This window comes from Benincasa hispida, chromosome 5 (assembly GCF_027475165.1).
Source record: "Benincasa hispida cultivar pf3 chromosome 5, pf3_genome.v1.1, whole genome shotgun sequence".
Classification (NCBI taxonomy): Eukaryota; Viridiplantae; Streptophyta; class Magnoliopsida; order Cucurbitales; family Cucurbitaceae; genus Benincasa; species Benincasa hispida.
Window position 1 is genome coordinate 36,242,084 of NC_143482.1, and position 18,531 is coordinate 36,260,614.

Consider the following 18,531-nt stretch of genomic DNA (forward strand, 5'->3'; position numbering starts at 1 on the left):
TGCACTTCAAACACAAACTTCTTGAATTCAGACTTCCAAAACCTGTAGTCCAAACATAATTTTTTTAAACTCAAACAACCTAAATCTCTCAACCCAATTTCAAGCTTAACATTGTCAGATTTAAGATTCCAAAGTTGTGTGCCAAACGTCCTATATATACATATATGTACATTGAAAATTAAAAAAATATTTTAATTTGCATAGAAGAAAGCAAGATTGAAGATATTTTTGTGTGATTGCATCCTCAGCACAGTGAGTGAAGAAATCTCCTCTCTTACGCGACAAAGAGATCCAAAAATTCAAAGATAATGACGTTTTTCTTTTGACTTTTTGAAATCAAATCTCATTTATTTTAACAGCATCTGAACAATAATTGAACGGTGAACTCTCTTTCTCATCTCTTCGGTTGCCTCTACATCTTCTCTCCGATTTCTTAAAAGAAAAAAAGAAATGGTATCGAGCGCCATTGATCTTTTGAAGAACGAGATTCCGCTGGAGCAGGAATCTGTGGTTTTGTCTGAAGATGCTGTGAACGGTCTTGTTCTCGTTGATCTTATCAATGGCTTCTGTACTGTGGGCGCTGGAAATCTGGTAGAGTTATTTTTGTTGATGTATTGCACTCTATCTGTTTGATAATATGCCTATGCGGTTTTACTTGAATTTTTTGTAGCACACAAGCTGTTTGATGTTATGCTTCTGTGAATTTATCAAAGAATTTGGAATTTTTGGACTTTCTTGCTTCTTTGGAACATAATTTGTTTGGGAATTTCGTAATAGGTCAAATTTTGAGGCCCACTTGAAATTTGGCCCATCTTTAAAAAACACTGGAATTTTGGACTTTTGATGATGTCAACCGTGTGTGAAATGTCTGTTTAGTCCTCAAAATGTTCGAAGACGCATCCCAGATTCTCGCTCGTTCATCTCTTTCTCACTCATTCTTCTTGTTCATTCCTCTCGTTGGATTGCTCATAGGAAGCACTCGACCCAGATTCTCGCGCATTCCTCTCGTTTTTACCTCTTCTTCTCGTGCCTTTCTCTCGTTCATCTTCGAATAGAAATCAAACGTTTTAAATCTCAATTTTCAATCCGACCCCCTTATTCCAATCGCTTCATCTTCTTTTCTCTCATTTTTGCGTTTCGTTCTTTATCAATTTCCTGTCAATTTGCATGTAATTAATAGCTTTTGTACGAATTTCCAAATACTTTGAAAAACCCACAATTCTTTTTTAGTAAGAAGTGTTGTGCACGCTAAGTCCTGCTAAGGTAACAAAACATTTTGACCAAATCGTGTATCATCCGTTCTCATAAAATGTTCTCCCTAAAAAAAACTCATAACATTTAGCTGTAAAGTTTCCCAAAAATATGAATTTGTAACATTCTAATCACTAAATCAACAATGTTGGTTGGTGTTGCAATGAATGGTATAACCAGGTGTACCCTCTGGCATATGCTATCATCGACAATGAGATTGATCGATCATGGAAGTGGTTTATGACGAATTTGAAAGCTGCAATTGGAGAATGCCCTAATCTTGTGTTTGTTTCAGTTCAACACCAGATTATCACCAATGCAGTTGATGCTGTATTCCCAACAACATTTCATGGACTTTGTACATTCCACTTAAAGAGGAATATCAATAAAAACTTCAAGGATGAGGCAGTGGGCAAATTGTTTGATAGTGCAGCAAGAGCGTATCAGGAGTTCACTTTCAAAAGATATTGGGACCAAATATTGGAGTTTAAGAATGGTAGTCTTGGAAGGTATTTAGAGGATGTGGGTGTCGAGCGGTGGGTATGATGTTATCAATATACAAATCGATATTATAACATGACGAACAATAGTACCAAGTGTTTCAATTCGGTGACGAAAGAAGCGAGGAAACTGCCAATAACAACACTACTGGAATACATAAGGTGTTTGATACAGCAATGGTTCTATGAGCGATGGAATATTTGGTCAGTTAGTGCATTGATACATTCAAAATATGCGGAGAAAATTATATCATTGGAGTGTGAGAAAGCCAGGCGATACTGAGTCAACCCAATCGATTGTTATAAGTTCCATGTGAAAGATGGTGGGTTAGACGGTATTGTCAGCCATCACACACGTGAGTGTAGTTGCAGACAGTTTCAATGTTTGGAGATTCCACATTCGTAGAGAGTGGAATATCAACCCATTCACCCTATGTAGCAGGTTTTATTCTGTGGAGTCACTTGTCCTTGCATACACAGAATCAATATCTCCACTTGGGCATGTGACTGAACGGAAGAAACCGCCAGAGTATGCTGACATTAAGATCCTTCAACCGAACAGGGTTGTTCAAGTAGGACGAAGGCGAGTACAGAGGATCCTATTTGCTGGAGAACATCAGGCCCCAGAAAATGCAAATGATGTGGTGGTGTTGGCCACAATAGACAGACTTGTAATGAGCCACTTGTGAATATAGATGGCCAAGTTTGTTAGCATTCACAAGTTGTACTAATTTTTACATTCATAAGTTGTACTGTTTTTTACATTCACAATTTGTACTGTTTTTTACATTCACAATTTGCACAAATAAGTATACAACTTGAAAAATACAATCTAGTAAATGAATATATCAGCCCATAGCTCACAAGCATACTAGAATCTAAAGTATGTCATCTTCTCTTGAACCAACACCCCTTTTGTTAGAGATCTGATAACCATATGCTAAAAAAATTTTAAACAGCTGATACCACAATCTAATGTATTGCGACCTTGTATATCTCCTATTTCTGCACGATAAACTTGCCACGAGTCATGATCTAAGTATGGTTTCTTTTGATAGAGCATGCAAAAGTCAGCCAATGACGACAATGTATGTGTCAAAGGCATCGACATTAGTGCAATATCATTCACCGAGATGTACAATGGCATGGAATCATATAACAATATACGTCATCTGTTCACGTTAATCACAATCAGGAGCTAATGTTCACGTAAGTTGATTGCACTATCACGTAGTCTACGTCAACCCATCCTAGTTGGTGATTCGACTCCAAACCAAGCACAAGGTTAGTTACACTAACTTCTTTCGCCCATACAGTCTCGGCTTCTTCCTCGATCCTATCATATATGGATTTGAACAAGCTTTCAGGTGTGAAAAAGTTTAAACGACGTTGTTGGTAAAGAATGAATGAATTGTTAATGAACTAAGTATACAAAATAAATTAGTGAATGAATTAATTGAAAAAGCTTATACATACCAATATTCCCGATGGGAACGTCGTGAACTTATGGACGCATATCGCAGGCTGAGTGTCACAGTCATACTTGTCCAAGGCCTGTTGCCCATGGCCACATGCCCGATCCAACCCCTTCTAGCATACTTTCATATCTTGTATTATATTAGCTTAGTTAGCTTGCTTTCTTTATATTTTCATTGTAAGTGACCACTCGCCCTTTTGCATATGCAAGGGCGCCAGTTGGCTTTTTGTTCAAAATGCACTATATGGGGATAAGACTAATCATCACTTCCCCATACCCGGAGTAGTACTCTATAAACTGTTGTTGTTGCTTATTGCTTTCTAACCTACTAAAATCTTTCTTTCTTTATTCACACTCACAAAAACTTCTTACGAAAACCTTTTCTCCAAACCCGTTTTCTAAAACCGTTTTCCCTAAAACTGGGGTGGAGATTGCGAGAGGCACTCGGTGTGCCACTGACAGTCCGTATTCGAGTTGCCTGACTTGTTCGTGAGTGGGAACAAGTGCCACACAATCGCTAAGAGAAGCTTCCGAAAGAGCAATTGTGACAGTTGGTATCAGAGCCAAGTCGGCTCACAGAGGGAAGATCAGTGATCATGTCGACAACGAAGAACCTGAACAAGTCCCATGTGGATAGGTTGGTAGAGATGGAAGAGCAAATGCTCTACCTGAGAGAGGTCCCGAATAATGTCTGTTTCCTAGAGACTCGGCTACAAGAAGTTACTGAGAAAGCCGATGGAATTGATGCGGTAGTGGGCCACCTAGACGGATTACCCGTCAGAGAATTGATGATGAGGGTAGAAACCCTCAAGACCAAAACAACACGATTCGACATCTTTGAACGTGGCGATAGCTCATCGGGCTCTGTTGCCCACATAGAGGAGTGCGTCGAAGAGCTGGACGGCTCCCAAAAAGCAATACTTCAGATGGTAACCGATTTGTCTGAAGACTTTCGGTCGGCCCTTGACGTCGTCAGAGCTGAGATAGCGGATGTGAATGCTAGGGTGAATCTCACCATCCGAGCAGTAGGGAACCAAGCCCCATCTGGGGGAGCAATGGCGGTAAGCAGAATAAAAATCCCAAAACCAAAACCCTTTTGTGGGGTGCGAGAAGGAAAGCCCTGGAAAATTTTATCTTTGACCTTGAGCAATACTTCAAGGCAACGAACACAGTGACTGAAGCGTCGAAAGTCACACTAGCAACGATGCATCTAGCTGAAGATGCAAAACTGTGGTGGAGATCACGATTTACAGACATACAGGAAGGACGATGCATTATTGATACTTGGGATAGATTGAAACAAGAACTTCGCTCGCAGTTCTTCCCTAAAAATGTCGAGATCTTGGCTCGACGAAAACTCCGAGAGCTGAAGCAAGCAGGTAACATCAGGGACTACATAAAACAGTTTGCAGGACTCATGTTGGACATACGAGATATGTCTAAAAAAGATAAGGTCTTTTGCTTTGTTGAAGGGCTGAAACCGTGGGCGAAATCAAAACTATATGAACAGAGAGTACAGGATCTCCCCTCTGCCTATGCGGCAGCTGAACACGACCTTAGCACTAACTCGCAAGATGTGAGGAAGTAGTCAACTTCCTCAAATGGGGGAAACAGAAACAACCGTTCCAGTCCTCCCAGACCTGGGGGTGGAGATAAGAACACAGGGGGGGACCGTAAATCATCCCAACTGAGATCAGGAAACAACTGGCGGGGGCCGCCGCAACAGCATAACAATTACAATCGCCCCTGTCTTGTTTCATATGTAGAGGGCCACACAAGGCGGGCGAATGTCCAAATCGAACCGCGTTCAATGCTTTTCAAGCCACATTAGCCTCTACCTCCAAAGACAAAGCTGAACTGGAGGAGACGATAATTGAGCCAGCTGCAGAAATTGAGAATCCCAGGATGGGGGCATTGAAATTCTTATCTGCGCTCTAGAAGAAAATGGGAAAGGCAACGGAGCCACTAGAGAAAGGACTCATGTATGTGGACGCTTGGGTCAATCAAAGATCGGCCAAGAACACTATGGTTGACTCCGGGGCCACCCATAACTTCATGGCTGAAACGGAAGCCCGCCGCCTGAACTTGACTTGGGAAAGAGATGCACGGAAGATGAAAGCTGTGAATTCTGCAACCCTACCGATTACGTGGATAGCGAAGAGAACTCCGGTGAAGTTAGGAGACTAGAAGGGCCTCGTTGACTTCGTGATTGTCAAGATGGATGATTTCGACATGGTATTGGGGATGGAGTTCCTACTTGAACATAAAGTCATACCAATGCCCCTCGCCAAATGTCTAGTCATTACCGGATCTACACCCACCATAGTTCAAGCCAGTATCAAGCAGCCAAATGGGGTGAGAATGATCTCAGCCCTCCAATTGAAGAGAGGCCTGGCCCACGACGAACCCACGTTCATGGCCATCCCGATAGAATCAGTTGAATCCATTAAAGAGGAGATCCCTCAAGACGTTCTATTTGTCTTGGAAGAGTATCGAGATGTCATGCCTAAAAGCTTGCCCAAGTCCTTACCCCCATGAAGGGGGATTGAACATGAGATTGAGTTGTTACCAGGGGCAAAGCCGCCTGCCAAGAATGCATATCGGATGGCCCCGCCAGAATTGGCCGAACTCCGAAAACAGTTAGACGAATTGTTAGATGCGGATTTATCAGACCAGCGAAGGCCCCTTACGGAGCCCCAGTACTGTTCCAGAAGAAGGAGGATGGGAGCATCCGGCTGTGCATCGACTATCGGGCCTTGAATAAGCTCACAGTCCGCAACAAATATCCCCTTCCTATCATTACTGACTTATTTGATCGGCTTCACGACACTAAGTATTTCTCAAAGTTGGACCTACGATCGGGATATTATCAGGTCCGAATTGCTGAAGGAGACAAACCTAAGACGATCTGTGTCACGAGATATGGAGCCTTCGAATTCCTCATGATGCCCTTTGGCCTCACCAATGCTCCAACAACTTTCTGTACCTTAATGAACTAAGTGTTTCACGAATACCTCGATAAATTAGTCGTAGTGTATCTCAATGACATTGTGGTCTATAGTGCCTCTTTGGAGGACCATCGACATCACCTCCAACTAGTCTTCGAAAAGTTGAGGAAAAATCAGTTGTATGTAAAGAGAGAGAAGTGCTCATTTGCCCAAGATCGCATAAATTTCCTCGGCCACGTGATTGAGTGTGGTCGGATTGGTATGGAAGAGGGCAAGGTGGCCGCGATCAGAGACTGGAGGGTACCATCATCCGTGACTGAACTATGATCCTTCCTCGGACTAGCCAACTACTATAGGCGGTTCGTAGAAGGATTCTTGAGAAGAACAAGGCCATTAACCGAACTGTTGAAGAAAGATAGCCAATGGAGCTGGACTCCTGAATGTCAAGCCGCCTTTGAGGGCTTGAAGAAAGTGATGATTGAGGGGCCGGTCCTCGGAATTGCTGACGTGACCAAGCCATTTGAAGTAAAGACTGATGCTTCTGACTTCGCGTTGGGCGGTGTCCTCCTCCAAGACGGACACCCCATCGTGTATGAGAGTAGGAAACTAAATGATACCGAACGGAGGTATGCCGCCTCCGAGAAAGAGATGTTAGCAGTAGTTCACTGCTTGAGGGCCTGGAGACAGTATCTCTTGGGGGCCAAGTTCGTGGTCAAGACTGACAACAACTCCATTTGCCACTTCTTCAACCAACCGAAGTTGTCGTCGAAACAGGCACGGTGGCAGGAGTGTCTAACGGAGTTCGACTTCCAATTCGAACATAGACCGAGGAAAAGTAACCAAGCGGCCGATGCTCTTAGCCGAAAGAGCGAACATGCGGCCCTGTGCTTGTTCGCCCGCCTACAAGCAAGTACGTTGAGTGCAACAGTACGAGAAACTGTCAAAACTCACTTGACAAACGACACAGCGGCGCAGGCCATCATACAGTTGGCCAAAGAGGGGAAGACACGCCAGTTTTGGGTGGAAGACGATCTACTATACACCAAGGGTAATCACCTCTACATCCCCAGATCCGGGGAGTTACGAAGGTCGCTGATGAAGGAGTGTCACGACACACCGTGGGCAAGACATAATGGTTGGGAGAGGACTTATGCCCTTCTGAAACAAGGCTACTATTGGCCAAGCCTTCGAGACGATGTCATGCAATTTACCAAGACTTGCCTTGTCTGCCAACAAGACAAGGTCGAAAGGGCGAAATTAGCGGGTCTGCTAGAACCCCTACCTGTGCCCTCTAGACCATGGGAGAGCGTGTCTCTTGACTTCATCACCCATTTGCCCAAGGTGGGGGAGTTCAAATCTATCCTTGTGATCATCGACCGGTTCTCAAAATATGCCACTTTCATCCCAATGCCGAAAATGTGCACAACCTTGATGACTGCCCAACTGTTCTTCAAACACATCGTGAAATTATGAGGCGTCCCCGCGAGCATTATTAGCGATCGGGACGGAAGATTCACTGGGACATTCTGGATAGAATTGTTCAAAATATTGGGGTCAACACTGAATATCTTTTCTAGCTATCATCCCCAAACTGACGGCCAGACAGAACGCTTCAACAGTATGCTCGAGGAATATCTGCGTCAATTTATCGACGTTAGGCAGAAGAACTGGGTCCAGTTGTTAGATGTGGCTCAGTTTAGCTTCAATAGCCAGCAGAGTTTTGCGACCGGAAAAACGCCCTTCGAAGTGGTGTGCAGTAGACAGCCACTCATGCCACACTTGGTGGACCACTCTTATGCAGGCAAAAGTCCTCAGGCACATAACTTCACTAAAGAGTGGAGCAAAACCTCTGAGATAGCTCGCGCCTACCTAGAAAGAACATCAAGAAGGATGAAGAAGTGGGCTGATAAGAAGCGGAGGGCCCTCGAGTTTCAAGCCGGGGACAAGGTCCTGATCAAGCTACGACCGGAACAGTTTCGTTTCCGAGGCCAGAGAGACCAACGGCTAGTAAGGAAATATGAAGGTCCAGTGGAGGTAATTGAGAAGGTTGGGAGAACCTCATATAAGGTTCAGTTACCCTCATGGATGAAGATTCATCCTGTCATCCATGTGAGTATCCAGAAACCCTATCATCCCGATCCCGAGGATGAACAACGAAACATGCTAAGGCGCCTACCGGTCACAATGAAGAGTTCCGCTGAGAAAGAAGTTGCACAAATCCTGAATAAATGTACGCGCCGTATTGGAAGACTCAGACGAGAACTGACAAAGTTCTTAGTGAAATGGAAGGATCTCCCCGACGAAGAGATCAGTTGGGAGCGGGCCGAAGATTTGAAGAATGCAGCTCCAGCCATCGCAGATTTTGAACAAGGTCAGTTGACGGGGACGTCAACCAATTAAGTGGGGGAGAATGTCACGGTCATGCTTGTCCAGGGCCTGTTGCACATGGCCGCATGCCCGATCCAACCCCCTTCTAGCATACTTTCATATCTTGTATTGTATTAGCTCAGTTAGCTTGCTTTCTTTACATTTTCATTGTAAGTGACCACTCGCCCTCTTGCATATGCAAGGGCGCCAGTTGGTTTTTTGTTAAGAATGCACTATATGGGGATAAGACTAATCATCACTTCCCCATACCCGGAGTAGTACTCTATAAAGCTATTTTTGTTGCTTATTACTTTCTAGCCTACTACAATCTTTCTTTCTTTATTCACACTCACAAAAACTTCTTACGAAAACCTTTTCTCCAAACCCGTTTTCTAAAACCGTTTTCCCTAAAACGGGGGTGGAGGTTGCGAGAGGCACTTGGTGTGCCATCGGCAGTCCGTATTCGAGTTGGCTGACTTGTTTGTGAGCGGGAACAAGTGCCGCACAATCGCTAAGAGAAGCTTCCGAAAGAGCGATTGTGACATTAAGCAAGCAATTTTCTCCTAAAAAACATGAATATGCTCTCAAGCACCTACAAATGAAACTCCAACACATTACTAACCAAAACATAGTACATGTAATGATATAAAACTTGTATAACAAAATTAGTCCGTACATCACACTCGATCCATTCATTATCCTTCGTAACTCACGAAACAGTTCTTTTGTGCTTCTGTCTGTCCTAAACAAAGCCCCTGTGACGGGTACATAAGGCTCCACATCATCACTCATCAGCTGGAAGGCACTGAACATTTCCTCTGGGACTGGATAGGCCAAATCATATCTAACCCTATCAACCATATTAGGAGGAAAAACACCTGGATCATAGCACTTCCTTTGCAACTTCGGTCGTTTCACTTTAACCGAAGGGGTATAAGGCTTAACCTCTTTCCTCTTCCTACTCGTACGTCTTGGAGCCTCAATGACCTTCTCGAATTTTTTCTCCACCTTGATCTTCAAATTCTGTTTTTGGAGGCGAGATTGGGTGTAGATGTATATCATTATCCGTAGAGGGTGGATCTGGCATAGGTGGCTCGATGGCAGTGGTGGTGGTGAGTGTGGCGTCAGTAGTAATCGATTCAACGAGTGTCAGCATCATGGTGGTTACAGGCACAATGGTAGTGGTGCTGGAGAGGGTGGGATAGGTGTTAGGGTCGATAGGAGTGGTGCTCAAGAGGCTGAGATCGGAGATAGGGTCGATAGGAGTGGTGCTCGAAAGAGTGGGATTAGGAACACATCGATCTGACTCACAGATCTCAAATTCCTCTTTGTGGCAAGACTCATCCTCAAATTGGAAAGGCATATGGTCCTCTTCATGAGGTTCATGTCTGCCAGATACCTCCTCCTCGCCAATGTTTGCAGGTTCTTCTTCTGAGCTCCTTGACACTAACAACATTAGATCCTCCCCCTGAAGCTCCAAATACACTGGGCGTTCGTCAACTCGAATGTCCCTAAATTGCCTTTCCACATCCGACATCGTTAACAACCTGATCAATTACATGACAAACATGTTGTAAACAATGCCAAATAATGTTAAATACTAAAGCAATGTGAGATGGTGCTTATTACTTACTGAAAGGGAGTTGAACACATCTTTCTGCAATAGCTTGTTGGACAATGAGTGAGAGCATGACCATCTTAGAAATCGAGGCACGACATTATCGTTAAGTCGAACTGCAGCTTTCCTAGCAATAGTGGATATAATTAGGGATGGCAATAGGGTCAGGGCGGGGCGAGGAAACACTCCCCATCCCCTGTCCCTGTGGGGATTTTTATTCCCCATCCCCGCCTCATTTCCCATTCTGAGGAGTCGGAGTCGGCGTCGGAGAATCCCCGTTCGGAGATTTGGGTTCCCACGGGGAAAAATCCTCGCTTGTTATTTTATTGTTTTTATTATTTAAAATTAACTAAATTTAATATTTATATTGAAATTGTAAATTTTATATAAGAAATTAGTATTATTGTTACATATAGTTGTTTAAATTAAACATTACATTTTTTTATTATAAATTAATAAAAATTAAATCTATTATATTAGATTTTTAAAATTAAACAAGAAAAAAAACTGAAACATACTATTTCAGTAATATATTATTATTATTATTAACAATTAAAAAAATCGGGGTAAGGGCGAGGATCGGGTTCGGGGTAGGGGACGGGGCGAGGATCCTCTCCTTGTCTCCGACTGGGGACCCAATTTAAATCCCTGGTTTGACACTCATCCCCAGTCAAACCGGGGATTCTCAAACCTAGATATAATCTAGATATAAATTTTGCCATCCCTAGATATAATCTCATATGCTCAAACCTATAAGACCATTTTAGTTTATAAGAAAGTAATGACAATTCGTTACATATTTATGGTAAAGAAAATGTAAGAATTGATACCTAGAATGCGTGAGAAAATCCGGGTAGATTATACTTCAGTACGTAACTTTTATTTGTTTTCACCTTCTCCTTGTACGAGGTGACCTTGTCCTTTAACGCTTTCTTTAGACCATTGAAGGTTCACTCCCATAAAATATGGCCCCAATTTAAGTTGTTGAAGTATTCAAGGTCCTCCACATCATCTAGTAACGATTTATCAATACTACTTTTTGTCTTGTCTTTTCCCATCAACCCCAACTCATAATAATATACAAGTGTAACTTTCATTGCATCCAAGTCATTTTCAAACTTTAACAGCTTATAACATTCTTCAAACTTGGTGGGATACACTTCCATCACCATTAAATTCTTGAAATACTTTAGTCGTAGAGATTCCGTCATTTCAACATTACGAACCAATTTAGTAGATGAACACCACAATCCCGTCACCAATAGGAAATCCTCCTTCGAAAATTCAACAATCGTCCCATCCAAGTCAAAGGTCATGGAATCAAGCTTGCTACTTTTCACTTCTCTCAATAATATATGGACTAGCGGGCTATTGAAGACTATGTCCATATCCACGAATTTTCCAAACACAGTCCTCCTAAACATTTGAAGCTACCTCTTTGTAAGTTTCCCTTAGATTATCTTATTTGTGATCCCAATATGAGATGAAAGGCTTGTAGCCTATCCAAGGAAACAATCCTTTATAGCAATATTCAGATTAGTCATTACAACTACAGGTAAAAGAAAAAAAAAAAGAACTAGAGAAAAAAGGGAACAAAATCACATTATTGAGCATTCTGGAAAAATCTCATTTCAAGATCTCGCTCCTTCCTCTTGTTCTTCTTGTTTCTTCCTCTCGTTCTTCTCGTTCTTCTCGTTCTTTCTCTCATTCTTTCTCTCATCATAAAAATTTATACAGAAATCATCACAAAAATTTATACAGAAATGGAACCGCATGCAAGAAATGGAAAACGTAAACCACAATTTGTACCAGTGTTATCTTAACTTTTGGAGGTGTAGAAAGTAGCAAACGAGACAGTTCACCAGTGGAAGAAGACCATTGACAATTTCTTGGCGTTCGACGGTACAAAAATCACATCGCATGCAAGTTAGGGCTTTCAATTTCAACAGTATTGAAAGAGATAAAAATATCGTATTGAGGGAGAGGAAAGAAGATCTGCAAGAGGAATGAGGAAGTCTGAAATTTTAAATTTAAGATGTTCGATTTCATTTCGATGAAGAACAAGAGAAATGAGTGAGAAACGAGATGAACGAGCAAAAAACTGGGATCGCACGCGTCTTCGAACGTTTTGAGGACTAAACAGACATTTCACACGCGACTGATGTTGTCAGAAGGCCAAAATTCAAGCATTTTTTTAAAGATGGGCCAAATTTCGATTGGGCCTCAAAATTTGACCCATCCGTACAAAATTCCCAATTTGTTTGATGCTATGGTGCTTCTGATTATGGGTCTTGCATGAAAAGTGCCCAATTTTGTGGTTGTTTAACTAGGTTCGTGACTATTTGGTCTTTAAACTTTTAAAAATATCTAATTCATGTTTGAATTTTCAATTTTATATCAAATGATTTCTAAACGTTAAATGCATCTAATAGGTCAATGTTTTAACATAGTCAACAATTTTTAAATTAACAAATCTATATTAGCCACATAATTAAATTTTGTAAATAATCAAATATTAAACTTTTAATTTTATATCCAATAAGACTATGAACTAAGAAAAATCAAATAAGTCAAGGTTGAATTAATAACTAAAAATTGAAAGTTTTTTGGAATTGTTAAATACAAAATCGAAAGTTCAAAGAATTAATTGATATTTTTAAAATTTAAGGACCTATAAGACACAAACACAAAAAGTTGATAGAAACATAAAAACTGATGAGCGTAAGTAGTGTTATCAAACAAAACTTATTTTGATTTTTAAAATTGAAAAACAAAAACACAATTATCAAACACAATTACTTGTTAGGATAATCCCACACAATTTGATTCTTTCTGTGAAAAATTAAAGGCCATATACAAACCATATGTATATATACTGAAATAAGGTTTGTATTTTGGGATTGTGTTTGGCAGGCACCAAGAGAGCCAAACAAACAGATATCTCAAATGATAGAAGAATCAACAAGAATTGCACGGCTTTTCTGTGAGAAGAAATGGCCTGTGATGGCATTTCTTGATTCTCACCAACCAAACAAACCTGAACAACCATATCCTCCTCACTGTATTCTTGGTTCTGATGAATCTAACTTGGTTCCAGGCATGTCTCTCTCTCATCTCTCTCTCTCTCTCTAAATGATACCAAACAAATTTCTTAAGTAATTCACCAGGAAAATTTAGATGAACTTGTTCTTAAACTTGAGATTGTATAATTTATGATATTATGAACCTCGTTTAGGATCATCAAATAATCCACACGAAGAGTAGTAAGTATATCCTTTCAAAGTTGGATTGGCACAAAATTTCTTGTAGTTCAGATGAAAAAGTTTATGGTTAGAGTTACAAATTTAGTTTTATAGGTTAAGCATAGTTTCAATTGGGTCATCAATAGTTTGTTTAAACCTCATAAACATCAATCAGATATTTTGTTCTATTTTTTTTTTTATTTATTTATACTCAACTCTAGAGCTTAGTATATCAACTAACACAACTTATGGTCATGTAAGAAAAATATATCAATATAGCATTTTTTTGAAGCACAAACCTAAAGACCAACTACTCCCTACCAACCTCATTAACGATGAGGGAGAACAAACGCTATCCGAAAAAATATCTTTCCAGATAAAAGAACACCCCAAAAGAAAGCTAAAGCCACAATAGTATAGGTCACTTTGTTCTCCTCTCGGGGACAATGACAAAAACGCTTAATATTAACAGAGTTTCCAATACAAAAAATATACTCAATAAGGATTCACTACTACAAAATTGGGACTTTAACGTCGCTTTAAAACTGACATCAATTTGAAAACCGACATTGAATATCGTGTTATAAAAGGTCTTTAATGTCATTTGTCTTTAATGTCAGTTTTAAACCGACATTATAGCTAACCAAAATTTCAGTACCAATTATCTTCAATGTTGGTTGAAAAACGACATTGTACACTATCTTCAATGTCAGTTGAAAATCGACATTGTACACCATTTTCTATGTTGATTTTTACCAATTTTTTTTCAATAATTGCTTGATATTTTTTTAATGCCTCATTTTTTAAAATGTCCAATCCATTTTTAATGTCGGTCAAAGAGTTAAAAACAACATTAGACGTCTCATTTTGAGTTAAGAAATATCTGTCATCGTATTTTATTTAAAAATGTAAAAAAAAAAAAAAAAAAAAATCTCCCTAAAAGTTTACACCGTAAGATCTATACTCGTTCTATACACTTATTTGACCCCGAAACAACCATTTTTTTTTAATACAACACCAGGTGCCTAAAATAATATAACAAAAAATCTTTTTTTTTTTTTTGGGTTAAATTACAAGTTAGCTCTATAATTTTGAGGCTCGTATGTAGTATCATTTAAATTTTAATTTGTATCTAATAACTTCCTAACTTTTTTAAAAAAATATCTATTTTATTGATTTGGTAAAAAATAAAATAAACTTTATATTAATTATTTTAAAAAATTTGATTATAAGGTAATTGTTTTAAATTACAAAATTACTAAAAATATTTTCCAATATAGCAAAATGTCACTATATTCAGTGATAGACATTCAATGTCTATGAGTGTCTATCATTGATAGATAATAACATTTTTATGAGTAAGTTTACTTATTTTTCTATATTTGAAAATAATCCTGAATTATATTAGACAAAAAATTTGAATTTAAGACAATTTCAAAAAGTTGGACAGAAATCTAAAGTTAATAACTTAGCTTGTAATTTAATTTATTTTTCCTTTTCCAAAATATTAATGTTGTGCATAATGAACGAAAATTGCAGGTCTGCAATGGCTGGAGAATGAGGCGAACGTGACAATGAGGCGAAAGGATTGCTTCGATGGGTATATGGGTTCCTTCCTCCCTGACGGCTCCAACCTTTTCGTCGATTGGATCAGACATAATCACATCAAATCTGTACAAATTCCTCAACCACTCTTTATTTGTTTTCGATGCTTTTTCAAACTCAACTATTTTTCACAATGCGTATGGATGGCCTCATTTCGGAGGAGAGAAAGTAAACATGTGATTTTACCGTTTTGTCCCTAAGATGTACTCGTATGTTTTATAATTTTTTTCTTGCATCATCATGAAGTGAAATTATGACATCAATTCTATTGTGTATGCGTGCTCCTACTCTTGATTCTCGCTACTCACTATATTTTTCTTTAAATACTTGCTATTTGATTCTAGCTACTTAATGTCAAAACAAGAAGAGGAAAGAAAATTCAAGGAGTAGCAAGAGCGAGAGCTGAGTATCAACAAGCATGCACAATAGGGCTTTTTGGTAATTTCATTACATGAGGATGCAAATAAAATGTTCTAAATTCAAAATTTTAATAAGGTAGATGTGGTTATATTTGGACCTTGTCTGATGGTTTATGGGTAACTAAAATTGAAATCCTTCTTTGTTTTAATTTTATGGATGAAGCTTTTGGTGGTTGGAATATGTACGGACATCTGCGTGTTGGATTTTGTGTGCTCAACTATGTCTGCAAAGAATTTAGGGTTTCTTCATCCTTTAAACGACGTCGTTTTATACTCTCACGCCTGTGCTACCTTTGATGTCCCTCTCCATGTTGCTAGAAACACCAAAGGGGCTCTCCCTCATCCTCAGGTATAATTTTTTTTTTTTTTTTTTTTTTTAATTATTATTCACACTTTTCTCTCTCTTCAACATTTATTGGACAAATGTTTCTAGACTTGACAAATCTACTAATATAATTGGATATTTAAATGTATATGATATTATTATTATTATTTCAACTACAACTAAACCTCCCCATCACGAATGATGGACAAACGCTGTCTAGAAAAACATCTTTCCAAATCAGAAAATAGTCTTTGGAGGATGCCAAAGTGGCTAAAGTATGAGCCGCTTTGTTCTTCTCACGAGGGACATAACAAAAACGTGAGGTGTTAACAGAATCCGCCCACAAAAATTATGTCCTCGATAAAGTTACAAATATTAGAAATAGAAGACTCCATTATGTTAATAAGGTTAATGACCTTAAGCACATTAGAGTCGATAATTAATGGTGGATTGAACTCATTCCATTCTTCAAAAATAGAAAACAATCCCTCCAAGACGGTCCCAACTTCCAAAAGATCTATACCCCCTTCCTTTGAGAGAATTTACAACTGCACAACAATGCAGAACCATTGTGATGATGAACAATCCAACCGAGCCCACCTCTGCCCTCCATATGAGACCTAGTCGTGTCGACGTTAAGCTTCCAAAAACTGACATTCGGGGGAATCTAACAAAGATGGGCACAAATAGAAGTAGAAGGAAGAGAAGAAAAATGCTATATAGGGAGCCACCTAAGCACACCATTAGAACCAATCGACTCAGGCAAGTGCTTCTCGATCGAGATTCTGAGAATTTCAACATCATGATCTTCTTTTTTGAAGAAGATCGAGTTTTGATAGTTTCACAAACAACATAGGATAACCAACACGCAATCCAACTCCTCCCTAGAACACGAAGAACTCCATAAATCCCAGTAGTCAAGTGAAGTCATCTAGACCCTACTAGCACTACACAAATCAACATAGAAAGGTCTCATATCTTATAAGAGTATTTACACTCCCATATTAAATCTTTAGTCTGCTGATACATTGGTCCACTTTCTCTCAAACTGGTAACAGGATTTCCATAGAACCCTATGAACCTCTGGCATCAATATGCCCCTTAGAATATGATAGAATCTCGACTGAAAGCAGATCCTTCCAAAGTAGAAAGATCACCACTTTTACCAAGCAAGAAACAGATAAACATCCTTCAATTCTTAAATTCCTTTTTAATTTATTATTCATGTCACAATTGCTTCTGGTTTCGATAATCAAGGATCCATACCTGAAATTGTAATTAGAAAAACTGAATAAAAAATAACATATGAAGGGACTTAAATGAATGTTTTGAAAGTATACAAACTAAAATAGATAAAGTTCCAGAATAGATGGCTTTTAACTATTTAAATGCACTTTTCAATAAAGTTTTTTTTTTTTTTTTTTTTTTTTTTTCAGTATAGGATTTAACAATTTAAGTTGTTTTTGTATGGCAGGAGTTCATGCATCATGTAGGCTTGTACATGGCAAAGGAAAGGGGAGCCATCATAGCCAACAAAATATCACTAGGAACCACCAAAGAAGCCAACATATAAACCCACTATGCTTAAACAGTAGTGTACCCTCTTTAATGGCAAACATTAAAGAAATGTAATCAAATAAATAAATGGAAACATATGATCTAGTACGTTGTTTGAACTCGTGATGAGTACTTAGAATTAATTGAACTCCCATCAAAAGAAGATGATAGATAGTCTTCTTCGTGAATGATATCTATAAATGATATCTATGTCGTTTATATTGTATCATCGTACAAATCAAAGAATAAAAATATTATTTTTACCTTTTAAGACATCCGTCACTCTCGGATAATTACTACAGGAAAACAAGAATCCCATGATACTTAAAAACTGACATTATTAATTTTAGGAAAAATTGCATAAACTACCCTTAAACTATAAAGTTTGTTACAATCACACTTAGGGAATGTTTGATGGGTGGGTTGGAGTTAGGTTGAGTGGACTTAAAAAGCCCATTGGGTGTTTGATGCACGATGAAATTAAAACGGTGGATTTTAAATCCACCATTTTACCTCCTCAATTTCTCTCCTAGTTTCACACCCCATTTGCAGGTTCTTAATTAATCTGCCCCCTCTCTCTCTCTCTTCCCATCGCGCGTTTAATTAATCACTTCTCTCTCTTCTCTCATCTTCTCCCTTGTTTCGCCATTTAGTTTGTCTTCTTCGTCTGGTCTCTTTATTCTCCCTCTGGCTGGAATGGGTTGTATTTCTCTTCATCTCTTCGTTTTTCTACTTTGGTTTCTCTATATGTCTATTTTTTTCTTATGTTTCTTTGTATGTCTATTCCTCTAAGACTTCTTTGGTTTCTTTTTAGATCGGGTAGACACAAACGGTTTTCTTGTAGACCTAACGATATTTTGGATGAACTCTTTCTACACATGTTGTCATGTCCTTTCATGTGTGAGATATTATGTTGTATTTATGTCAATTTTTAGCTCAACCACCAAATTAATATTAATCTGACCATTACTTAATTTATTTATTTTTAACTTGATGGTATTTAATATGGGTTTACTGTACTGTTTGAATGTATTGAGGTTAGGTGCACTTAGATTTATCTAACTTTCCTCACCAACCATCCTTATTGTATTCTCTACTTATATCCCAATCCTTCCTCATATTTTTTGAGACTTCACCACATACTCTTTTGGTAAAGTGTGTTGGTAAGTCTCTGGTCCTTCCATTTTATTTTAACTTTCTCTTAAATTCGTTTTACATTCTA

The 18,531-nt window shown here is 39.0% G+C and overlaps 1 protein-coding gene across 2 annotated transcripts; it reads left to right on the forward strand.

Moving 5' to 3' along the window:
• The first annotated feature begins 188 nt into the window (after positions 1–188).
• LOC120077140 (nicotinamidase 1-like) lies at positions 189–17,580 on the forward strand. 2 transcript variants are annotated; one of them, XR_005481737.2, is made up of 6 exons: positions 189–591; positions 13,075–13,258; positions 14,943–15,076; positions 15,353–15,446; positions 15,591–15,776; positions 17,227–17,580. XR_005481737.2 is itself a non-coding variant. In XM_039031042.2 (5 exons), exons 1-5 carry the CDS (start codon positions 451–453, stop codon positions 17,323–17,325), a joined length of 744 nt encoding a protein of 247 aa, XP_038886970.1. In that variant the 5' UTR covers positions 189–450; the 3' UTR covers positions 17,326–17,580. The 2 variants fall into 2 exon arrangements, 1 of the variants encoding a protein (XP_038886970.1); XM_039031042.2 differs by lacking the exon at positions 15,353–15,446.
• Positions 17,581–18,531: the final 951 nt, after the last annotated feature.